The sequence below is a fragment of the Crotalus tigris genome, unplaced genomic scaffold (genome assembly GCF_016545835.1).
Source record: "Crotalus tigris isolate CLP2741 ecotype Arizona unplaced genomic scaffold, ASM1654583v1 scf7180000017791.1120302, whole genome shotgun sequence".
In the NCBI taxonomy this organism is placed as follows: Eukaryota; Metazoa; Chordata; class Lepidosauria; order Squamata; family Viperidae; genus Crotalus; species Crotalus tigris.
This window is the reverse complement of record NW_024096638.1, coordinates 465,985-477,937: the sequence shown is the minus strand read 5'-3', so window position 1 is coordinate 477,937 and position 11,953 is coordinate 465,985. Positions and strand designations below refer to the sequence as shown.

The following is an 11,953-nucleotide window of genomic DNA, read 5'->3' as shown; positions in this document are numbered from 1 at the left end:
GCCTGAGAGACCCCAGAGAAACCTGCAGGTGCCCAGAGCACGTCTGGACCCAGGAGACGCCCCACAGCCGTTCCTTTGCACTGAGCAAACTGCACAAGTGACAATGTGCGGGAGCCACCACACTTCCCGTAGATGGGATCCTTGCACTCAGCCAGGCAATTGTAAAGGCAACACTTCCGGTCACTTTCACACCTCACGGGAGGAATCGTGACCCTGCCTGGAAGGGGCTTGGGAGACGCCCCAGGAATGGAAGATCTCAAGGCTGAGAAATTCTCCTGGAACTGGAGCCCCAGAGCAAGCAAGGTCCCGTCTCTGGGCCCTCCAGAGGCCAAAGCCCCTCCGTGCATCCAGGATGAGACGCTGCCAGCTGGAAGAGGGTCCCGCCTCCCCTCCTCCTACCCCCCAGAGCCCAGCCAGGTCCTTCTGGGGCCGACCTCCCGGGACTCTGGGCCGGACACTGTAGGCGTTGTTTGGGCAGGGTCTGCAGGAGGGTCTGGACGCTCCCCTCCTCTTCAGGGCCGGTTTCCCCGTCACCTTCGGGGGGGGGGGTTCATGGCAGCTGATAGCAAAACATCTGGATTCAGCCACAGTTTTCTTCCACAGAGCATCAACCTGGTGAACTCTTAAGCTTCCTCTTCCTGCTATATGTTTACAATGGACAGGGATTTATATTTATGTATATACGTATATATACATATATATGTATGTAGGTCTTTGGTTGTTTGGGTTTTCTCCCGCGTAAAATTGGAAGTGTCTTGGCGACGTTTCGACGAAGTCCCATTCGTCATCTTCAGGCTGGTGTTTTCAGCTTCGTGCTTCGAAGCACGAAGCTGAAGCTGAAAACACCAGCCTGAAGATGACGAATGGGACTTCGTCGAAACGTCGCCAAGACACTTCCAATTTTACGCGGGAGAAAACCCAAACAACCAAAGACCTACATACAAACACCCGCGAAAACCTCAGAAAACATATATATGTATACAGTATATACTGTATGTATACACACATATACAGAGGTCTATGTCTAGGAAACTGTCTGCCTGCCTGCCTGCCTGCCTGCCTGCCTGCCTGCCTGCCTGCCTACCTACCTACCTACCTACCTACCTATCTATCTATCTATCTCTATATAGAGATAGATAAATTGATGATAGATAGATGATAGATAGATAGACAGATAGATTAGAGATAGATAAATGATAGATAGATAATAGATAGATAGATAGACAGACAGACAGACAGACAGATGATAGAGATAGATAGATAGAGATTCCAGGTTGCTTCTATCCATGCTTGGTTTCCATCTTCTTCTCTTATCTCCTGGTGCTTTGGAAAATAAATTGACCCTCTCCTCCTTGTAGCAGCCTCTCAAATATTGGAATACTGTTATCATGTCCCCCCCCCAGTCCTTCTTTCAGAGAAGAGCAACTAAGAGGATTAAAGGCCTGGAGACTAAAACATAGGACGAACGGCTGCAGGAGTTGGGTTTGGCTAGTCTAGAGAAAAGAAGAAACAGGGGAGACACGATTGCAGTGGTCCAGTATTTGAGGGACTGCCACAAAGAAGAGGAGGTCAAATTATTTTCCATAGCACCAGAGGGAAGGAGAAGAAGCAATGGATGGAAACTGACCAAAGAGAGAAGCAACCTGGAATTAAGGAGAAACTGCCTGACAGCGAGGACAATTAAGCAGTCTAGCTGGACACTAGAAATCACGGGCACTCAATCACTGGAGGCTTTTAAGAAGAGACTGGACAGTCACTTGTCTGAGACAGTATAGGTTCTCCTGCTTGAGTGGGGGGGCTGGACTAGAAGACCTCCAAGGTCCCTTCCAGCTTCTATTCTATTCTGTTCTGTTCTGTTCTATTCTACCCTACCCTACTCTACTCTACTCTACTCTACTCTACTCTACTCTACTCTACTCTACTCTGCTCTGCTCTGCTCTGCTCTGCTCTGCTCTGCTCTACTCTACTCTACTCTACTCTACTCTACTCTACTCTACTCTACTCTACTCTATTCTAATCCTAGTCTAGTTAGTCTAATCTAATCTCTAGATAGGCCATACCCAATTCCTGCAGCTCTTCTTTATATGTTTTAGTCTCCAGGCCTTTAATCATCTTCGTTGATGTTCTTTGCACTTTTTCCAAAGTCTCAACATCTTTTTTGTAATGGATGCAGGTATGGTCTTACTAAGGCTTTGTAAAGATGTACTAATACTTAACAAAATTTTGATTCTGTGCCTCTGTTCATGCAACAAAGATTGTACTAGCTTCTTTGCCTGCTGCCGGACACTGCTGAATAATGTTTAAATGATTGTCCACTGGGAATATAAACCCTTCCCTTCTCCACCATCCAGTCAGAGCTGAAGAAGCTTCTTGGATGAGAAGCGAAACGTCTTCAAAGAAAAAGAAGGAAGTCCAGTTGCCTCTTGGAAAAGCCCCTTTGGGACAACCAGGACCTGCATGACGGAGAATCCCCACAGACCTTGATCGTCCACTAGGACTCCAAGGTTCCTCTCAGCATGTCTGTTTTTGAGCCAGGTCTGGCCCAACCTGTACTTCTGCTTTTGGTTTTTCCTAACAGTGAGAAAAATTAAACCAGTGGGGCTACCCTTGAAGAGCGTTCGGAGGCTGCAGTTGGTTCAGAATGCAGCCATGAGAGCGATTGTGGGTGCACCAAGGTACACCCACGTGTCACCTATCCTCCGTGAGCTGCACTGGCTTCCTGTGGGTCTCCGGACACAATTCAAGGTATTGGTTATCACCTTTAAAGCCCTTTATGGCTTAGGACCAAGTTACTTACAGGACCGCATACTGCCGCATAGTTCCCAGAGACCGGTGAGATCCCACAGATTGGGCCTCCTTCGGGTCCCGTCAGCCAGACAATGTCGGCTGGCGGGCCCTCGGGGAAGGGCCTTTTCTGTGGTGGCTCCGACCTGGTGGAATCAACTTCCCCCCGAGATTCGAACTACTCCCACCTTGCCGGCCTTTAAGAAAGCCATTAAAACTCTCCTGTTCCGGCAGGCCTGGGGTTGATGTCCCCAGGGGGGCCGGGATACGATTGGGACATGCTGTATGAATGCACTTATTTTATTGTTTTATTGTTATATTTATTGTTTTAATTTTGTATGCCGCCCTGAGTCCCTAGGGATTGGGCGGCATATAAATTTTATTAATAAATAAATAAATAAACGACGTGCCACCAGATGTGGTTGCTCCATCCCTGGAGGGTTTGAAGAAGAGACTGTACAGCTACTTGTCTTAAATGGTATATAAGGTCTCCAGCTAAGGAGCGGGTTGGACTAGAAGACCTCCAAGGTCCCTTCCAGCTCTGTTTTATTCAGACCTCTTCCCATGCTTCAGCACAAACTTGCCAAAAATGTTTTATGAAGTCCATTGTTTAACGTTAACACCACTCTTAAGGTAGCCACCCTGTTTAGAGGCTCCTTTAGAGGAAGGGGTCTGGATGGGGGTGGGCTGAATTCTGACCACCCCCGGCAGCCCTTCCCCCAAATGCTTTTCAAATTCTGCAGGGTCCTCCTGGTGCCATCTGTGCCTCTGTGCCTCGTTCCACCCCACCCCTTCTGAGCCACTAATACAACTATGGAGGCACGGGACCCCCAAGATGGCCCCCACTTGATCTGGAACCGCAGAGAAAGTTTTTTTGAGCCGGCTTTCTTAATCCTTTTCACCACCCTCATTTAATTAGACGATTGGGGGGTCCTCGGCCAGCACGTCCCACAGCTGGCAAAATCTGGAGACTCTTAATCTGGATTCGTTTTTGTGGCTTTGTGTGTTGCTCGTTGGCTAGTTTATGATGCAGTGTGTGGTGTGAACAGAGAAAAACAGGTTGATTCAGGATACGGTTGAAGGGAGGTGTGAGAATGCAGCCACTGGGTAGGAAACAGGGAGCATTAACTGGGCAAAATAGGTGGGCGGCTCCTGTGTGGGGAGGGAGAGAGGCCCCCCCAGCCCTCTCCCCATGTCTGTGCTGGCTCCTTGGGTGGGTAGGGCTGGCACACGCTGCCCTCTCTGCCTGGCAAGGAGGGAAGAGAGCAGCCAGAGGGGCACCCATTGCTATGGAGGCACGGGGGGGGGGGCACCAGAAAAGTGCCCCACAGGTGTGGCAAACTCTGTGGTGGTGAAGGGGGGGGCAGCCTTTGTGCCCTTCTGGGAATCGCATCCCGAGCAACACCCCTGCGACAGGCACAGAATCCAGGACCACCGTCTCCTCCGGGCAATAATTTATTCCAGAATTCCCTTCCTTCCAAAGGCGCCTGGAGGCTCCCTGCGCCTGGCCTCGTCCTGATGCATCCCTCTTTCTTCAGCACAAAGAAGCAGGCCGAGCTTCTCTCCACGGAGCCCTTAGGGAGAGCCTGGAAAAGGGAAGGAGGCCTCAGAAACGGTCTTCCCTGGGGATGGGGGGGGGGACAGGCGGCTGCAGGAGGGGGGATTCCCCCCTTTGCTAGGCTGGCCTGTCCGAGAGGCAGAGAGGCACCCCTCCCCCATTGTGAGGGGCTGCTTCTCTCCAGGGGGACACACCCAGCCTCCATCTTCGTGACCCCCCCAGTTAGTCTAGATGCCCACATTTGGGGGCAGGCCAGCCCCCCTTCCTTGGGGGAAGCTGACCTGCTCTTCTGGAGCAGGCTTAGGGGCGAGGGGAGCCCACCAGACGGGGTGTGTGTGGAGAAGGGGGTCTCCTGCAATAGATAATAATAATAGTAGTAAAGTTGGAAGGGACCTTGGAGGTCATCTAGTCCAACCCCCTGCTCGGGCAGGAAACTCTACACCATTTCGGACAAATGGCTGTCCAGTCTCTTTTTAAAAACTTCCAGTGTTGGAGCATTTACTGCTTCTGGAGGCAAGCTGTTCCACTGATTAATTGTTCTCACTGTCAGGAAGTTTCTCCTTAGTTCTAGGTTGCTTCTCTCCTTGATTAGTTTCCACCCGTTGCTTCTTGTCCTGCCTTCAGGTGCTTTGGAAAATAGCTTAATTCCCTCTTCTTTATGGCAGCCCCTGAGATATTGGAATACTGCTATCATGTCCCCCCTTGTCCTTCTCTTCGTTAAACTAGACATACCCAATTCTAGCAACCGTTCCTTATATGTTTTAGCCTCCAGTCCCCTAATCATCTTTGTTGCTCTTCTCTGTACTCTTTCTAGAGTCTCAACATCTTTTTTTACATCGTGGTGACCAAAACTGGATGCAGTATTCCAAGTGTGGCCTTACCAAGGCATTGAAGAGTGATATTAATACTTCACGTGATCTTGATTCTATCCCTCTGTTAATGCAGCCTAGCACTGTGTTGGCTTTTTTGGCAGCTGCAGCACACGGCTGGCTCCTATTTAAGTGATTGCCCACTAGGACACCGAAGTCCCTCTCACAGTTGCTACTGTTGAGCATGGTGCCACCTATGCTGTACTTGTGCATTTGGTTTTTCTTGCCTAAATGTAGAACCTTGCTTTTTTCACCATTGAATTTCATTTTGTTAGTTAGTGCCCAGTGTTCAAGTCTGTCCAGATCCTTCTGTATCTAAGCCTGTCTTCTGGAGTGTTGGCTATTCCTGCCAGCTTGGTGTCATCTGCAAATTTGATGAGTTCCCCATCTATCCCTTCATCCAAATCGTTGATGAAGATGTTGAAGAGTACTGGGCCCAGAACAGAGCCCTGGGGCACCCCACTACACACTTCCCTCCATATAGATGCAGTTCCATTGAGGACCACTCGCTGAGTACGGCCGGTCAGCCAGCTCCGGATCCATCTGGTGGTGGTTCTGTCTACCCCACATTTTTCTATCTTGTCAAGTAGTAGGTTGTGATCTACTTTATCAAATGCCTTACTGAAGTCCAAGTAAATTATGTCCACAGCATTCCTCTGATCCACTAATTTTGTCACTTGGTCAAAGAATGCAATAAGATTTGTCTGGCATGATCTATTTTTGACAAACCCATGTTGGCTTTTAGTAATGACTTTGTTTGCCTCTAGGTGTTCGTTGATTCGTTGTTTGATTATCTTTTCCAGGATCTTCCCAGGTATTGAGGTCAGGCTGATAGGTCTGTAATTTCCTGGATCCATTTTTTTTCCTTTTTTGAGGATGGGAACTACATCAGCTCTTTTCCAGTCCTCTGGTAGTTCCCCCGTGTTCCAGGATCTTTGAAAAATATAGTTCAGTGGCTCCGATATCACATCTGCCAGTTCCTTGAGAACTCTGGGGTGTAATCCATCTGGTCCTGGCGATTTGAACTCATCTAGGCTGGACAGGTGCTCACTAACCATTTTCTTGCCTATCTTAACTTGTGTTTCTGTTTTGTTTTTTATGGCACTATTTTTGATAGGTTGGTCTGTTTTTTCCCTTTGTGTAAAGACAGATGCAAAAAATGAGTTAAATAGTTCTGCTTTCTCCCTGTTGCTTGTCACCTTCTTGCCACTTCCACCCACTAATGGACCAATCATTTCCTTCACTTTTTTCTTGTTTTTTACATGTTGAAAGAAGCTTTTTTTGTTATTTTTGACTTTGGTCGCAAGCCTTAGTTCATTTTGAGCCTTGGCTTTCTTCACTTCATCTTTGCAGGCTCGGGCTATTTGCTGATATTCTGACTTAGTTATGTTCCCCTCTTTCCACTTTCTATACTTGTCCTTTTTATCTTTCAATTTGTCAGAGAGTTCTTTATGCAGCCATGCTGGTTTCTTTTGAGAGCTGTTATTTTTCCTCTTTGTTGGTATTGTGCTAGACTGTGCTTTTATTATCTCATTTTTCAAAATTTCCCAAGCTTCTTGAGTTGTTTTCCCCTTGAGGATTCTCATCCATGGAATCCTTCCCAAGCCCTCTCTAAGTTTATTGAAATTAGCTCTCTTGAAGTCCAAGACTCTAGTTTGACTGTGTTCTATTGCTTGTGCTTCTATAATGTTGAATTCTAATATTGCATGATCACTTCCTCCCAGGGTTCCTATGGCTTCAACACCGTCTATCATTTCATCTCTGTTAGTGAGAATTAGATCCAAAATGGCTAATCCCCTAGTTCCCTTCTCTACTTTTTGGGAGACAAAGTTGTCTGCTAGGTTTGCCAGGAACCTGTTTGATCTTCCACTTGGTGCGGAGTTTGTCTCCCAGTTGATGTCAGGGTAGTTAAAGTCCCCCATTACTATTGTGATGTGCTTCCTACATACCTTAGTTAGCTGACTAGCAAAAGTTCATCTATTTCCTCTGTTTGGTTGGGTGGTCTGTAGTATACACCTATGGCAATGTCATTTCCCCCCCCTTTTATATTGACCCAAATGCATTCAAGACAGTTTTTATCATTGTTGTACTCTATTTCTGTGGAGATGTAGTTATTTCTTATATAGAGAGCAACTCCACCTCCTCTTTTATTTGGTCTGTTTCTTTTAAATAATTTAAATCCCTCTAGCTGTGTGTTCCATGTGTGAGTTTCATCCCACCATGTTTCCGTAATGGCAACAATATCGTATCTGCCCTCATTAACCTGAATTTCTAGTTCACCCTGTTTGCTGTTCATACTCTGTGCATTGGTGTATAAACATTTGAGTCCTTTGTGGGTGGCCCTGTGTTTCCTTTCTACATAACCTGTGTGGTGCCTGAGTTCCCCTATTGTCTTACCACCTATTTGGTTAGTGCACTTTATGTGGCACTCGCTATTAGAGGCTTCATTTTGCTTGATAGCAAGGTTGGTATTCTTGTCCACACACACATCTATGCTACATGCACTGATAGCCCTATAGTTTTTAAATTGCCGGGGACAGGGTTGTTCCGTATCAATTAACTCCCTGTCCCCGCTGTTTAGTTTAAATTTCCCTCCAGAAAATCTGTGAATTGACAGTGTTGATGATTGACAGCGTTCCAAGAGGGTGCAGGGTTCTCTTTCTCGGCCAGAGGGCCAGACCCCCCAGCACCATCTTGGGGGGGGGGCAGGAAGAGGGCTTCTTTGGCAGTGCTGGGGGGGGTGGGCTCTCCTTCCTCCCTTCCTCTTCTTTGCACACGGCCCCCAAGGGGCGGATTGAGGGGAGCAGTTGCAGGACCTTCTGCCCCCCACCCTTCAGCCCCCCCCCATAGCACCACACACCCACCTTTCTTGGGGCACTTCCGCTGGCACGTCAAACGTTTCTTGAAGTTGTTGTAGTTCCCTCCGCAGCCCTGGTAGATGAAAGTCTTGCACTGTCTGGTTTCTGGGTTGTAAAACCAGCGTTGTAGTTGATACTTGCAAAAGCCAGGGTCAGGAGGCAGCTGGCAATAGTCTGCAGGGTGGAGGGAGGGGATGGAGGTTGGCATCAGGAAGGAAGGAAAGGACCCAGAAGGCTGAGCTCAGGGCAGCCCCCCCCAATCAAGGGACTCAGCCTTCCCTCCCCCCATGCCCTCCCCCTTTCCTCCCTCGGCTGTATTTGGGCATTTCCTTTCAGGCAGGCACGCCTGGAAATGGGGGGGGGGCGCAGGCAGGAGCTCCTGCTGGGCGCAGCACAAATGGGGAAGAACTGGGGATGCAGCCCCCTCCTCCCTCCCAGGTTGCTTCCCTCCTCCTGCCTGTTTCAGGGTTAGGCTTAGATGTGAACAGAGGCAACACATCTGTCATTTTGCCTATTCATTCTGGAATCTTCCCCCCCCCCAAGCCTGACTTGCCCGCCTGCCTGTCTGACGGAGCCCCTGCCCTTCCGTCCCCTCATGGAGCGGAGCCTCCGAGTCTGCGCTGCCTGTCTGCAGGGCCCGGGGTTCAGGCCAAGGACCTGGACGGCTCCCCTGGCTTGACCCCCGGCCTGTACAGGACCCCTACCTAGCCCCAATGGGTGAAGAAAATTGGGGGGGGGCTTCTCAGCTGGGGCTCAGCTTGACTGTGAAAGAGAATCCCCCCCCGGGCTGTGGGAAGTGCCCCTCATGCAGCCCCACAAAGGGTGCTGGAGCAACCCCATCAGAGGCAGTTGAGGAGCAGGAAAGAGGGGAGCCTCCCCCACCCCGTACTGGATCCTGAAGTGAGACCAGGACAAGGGTGGGCTGGGTCATGCAGGGGCAGCACCCCCAAAGAAGCTTAGAAGAAAGGGTGCAAAGCTGGGTTGGGCCTTTTCCCACAGGGGCTCAGCAGACCCTCCCTCTCAAAGACCGCTACCCCCGTGGCCCAAGGGAGCGCCGAGGGGTGACTGGGCCTCCCCCCCCCACAGAACCCCAGCCCCAGCTATTCCCTGCCCAGCAGCTGGGCTCACCAACCAATCCGCAGAATTGCTGACATGTCTCCAGGGTGTAGAAGCGGTTCCGGTTCTTGAGGCACCCGTAGTAAACGAAAGGCTCACACATCTTGGAGGTGGCGTTGTAGAAAAAACGTTCCTCAAGCTTCCCGCATCGTTCCATTAGGTTTGGGATGGTTTTGCAGCTGCCGTAGACTGGCAGGAGAGAAGATTGTGTGGACAAAAGAGCTTATTGTGTTTAGCGATCTGTGAGGAGACAGGGCAGCCCGCGAAGGAGATACATCTCCTGGACAAGGAATCCCACAACTGGGAAACTCAAAACTTTGCTCAGTTGTAGGTGCCCAAGGAGAGGTGGGTGGGTATAGAGCAGCCACCAAATACAGGCTGGGGAATTCTGGGAGTTGCAGTCCCCATGTCTTAAAACTGGCCGAGGAAAGAGACCCTGGGGGCTTTGGGGGGCTCTTTTGACACAAGGAGGATCCCTCTAAATCCTGGGCGGATTTTTTGTTTGTTTTGTCTTTTGTTAAGATGGTTATATTTGAACTGAGAGTCAATGACCCAGAAGCCCTGAAGCAACGGCAAATATCACACCAGACTCCTCGGGCTGGAAGGGACCTTCAAGGTCTTCTAGTCCAACCCTCTGTACAAGCAGGAGACCCTCTCCCATTCCAGACAGGTGACTATCTAGCCCCTTCTTAAATATCTCCGGTGATGGAGCACCCACGATTTCTGGTGGCAAGCTGTTCCACTGGTTGATTGTCCTCACTGCCAAGTACTTTCTCCTTAATTCCCGGTTGCTTCTCTCTTTGGCCACTTTCCATCCCTTCCATCTGGTTCTTTGGAGAAGAGGTGAGACCCCCCCTTTTCTTCCAGTACATAACTGTCATGCCCCCCCCTCCCCGATCCTTTGACAGGCTGGGCTTTCCTGGCTCCCTCCATCCTTCCTCTCTTGGGGCTGAGAGGGGTGTGTGGAATTTCCCCTTTGCTTCCTTTCCACAGAGAGGAAACGAGACCAAAAGCCCTTTGGGAAGAAAAACCTCCCATCCTGGTTTGTTTTTTTTGTGGGGGGGAGCACTGAGGGTGAGGTTTATGCAGGAAAAAAATAGCCGTAAATGTGTATTTGTGTGTGTGTTTAAAAAAAAGCCGGGGGAAGAATTACTCAGAAATCAATCAATCAATCAATCAATCAATCAATCAATCAATCAATCAATCAAAAGCAAGGAGAAAGGGGCAGATTTGGGTTGGGAGCTTCAATTTCAATAAGATTTGTATCAAGCCTGGTAATTTCCTGCTCTGTTTCTGGGTGTTAATGTTAGTATAATGTTATTGCTAATAATAACGTTGATTATATTGTTGTTGTTGTTGTTGTTGTTATTATTTAATTGTTTTTCACTTGGTTTTATACTCTCTAAGCCGCCCAAAGTCTCCTTGTAGGGGAGACGGGCGGCAGAGCAATTTAATAAATAAATGAATATAACATTAAAATAACCTCGGAGCTGCTGCGATCCCTGGGGAGGGTGGGGGGAAGGCCGGGACCGGACCCCCCTGTTCATCGACATCTTCTTCTTCCCCGGGCCGGTCTCCCCTCTCCGGGATTCTGCCCGAGGAGCCGATTCTGGACTTTCCCCTTCCGCTCGCCCCTTCCCACGACCCCCTTCGAAAGAGTCGCGCCTGCCCCATTATTCCCGCTCCAGGGACTGGAACGGGGGTCCCGGAGGGAGTGCACAATACTGTGCAATGGCGGGTTCTTGGGCTTCTGGGGCACAACCCCGAGGCTCCAGCTGGAGGGGGTTCAGACGGGTGGGGGCTTTCCAGTCCAAAGACCCCTCTGGGCGAGGATCCCGCCCTCCCCCCACCCTGGCTCTCGCCTCACTCACACAGTCTGGACACGGAGAGCAGAGGGCTCCAGATGAGAAAGGCACCCCAGAAGAGGAAGAGGAGGCTGCCACCGGACCTCATGGTGCTGGCTGGGCGACTAAGCCGCCTCCCATTCCTCTCTCGGGTAAAAAGCGCTGAGCCTCTGACCCCCCCTTCCCTCCCCTCCGGAGGGCCAGCTGGACATCCCCTGCCCTGCCCCGCCCCGCCCCTCCGAAGGACTCCCGCCGGAAACGTTTCGGCGCCCTGGGGTCCGGTGGGGAAACGGCAGCAGGAGCTGGGCTTAGGGGCAGGGGGAGTGAGCGACGCTTCACAAGGTGGGGGTGGGGGGTGACCCCATATATCCCTCCAGCCCGGATAGGGCAGAAGGACCAGCGTCTCTCAGCTTCCAGGCGTGGAAGGAGCCTTGTGTAGACCCCCGGACTCGTTGGTGGGAGATTAGAAAGTGACTTACAAACTGGGCGTCCTTTAAAAGTCCCTGCCACAAAAGTAAGCAAGATGGCAAAACCTCTCAAAGCCATTGAAATCCTCCCTCCTGTTATCTCCTGAGGAGCAGCTGTCCGGAGCACTTGTGGGCAATCTCCTGTTTTCTCCTTATCCAGAGATGTTCCAAGGAATCTCCTACTTACAGTGGTGGTGGTGGTGGGGAGAATTATTTGATCCCCTGCTGATTTTGTACGCTTGCCCACTGACAAAGAAATGATCAGTCTATTATTTTAATGGTAGGTTTATTTTAACAGTGAGAGATAGAATAACAACAAAAACATCCAGAATGAAATCAACCCACTGTATATCGGTATCCATCACATCTCCCAAAGTCCCCCACTCTCACACATATCCCATTTGTCCCCACTCCACCCCCAACTCATGGGTCCAGTGGACAGTCTTACCTCCCAAGG

General features: G+C 50.0%; 1 protein-coding gene across 1 annotated transcript; it reads right to left on the bottom strand.

Moving 5' to 3' along the window:
• Nucleotides 1-4,252: 4,252 nt before the first annotated feature.
• LOC120307534 (BPTI/Kunitz domain-containing protein-like) lies at nucleotides 4,253-11,140 on the bottom strand. The gene is made up of 4 exons (XM_039342390.1): nucleotides 11,057-11,140; nucleotides 9,198-9,374; nucleotides 8,076-8,243; nucleotides 4,253-4,370 (listed from the first exon to the last, which is right to left on the bottom strand). The coding sequence occupies exons 1-4, from the start codon at nucleotides 11,136-11,138 to the stop codon at nucleotides 4,360-4,362; spliced, it is 438 nt and encodes a 145-aa protein (XP_039198324.1). The 5' UTR covers nucleotides 11,139-11,140; the 3' UTR covers nucleotides 4,253-4,359.
• Between the last annotated feature and the right edge of the window lie 813 nt (nucleotides 11,141-11,953).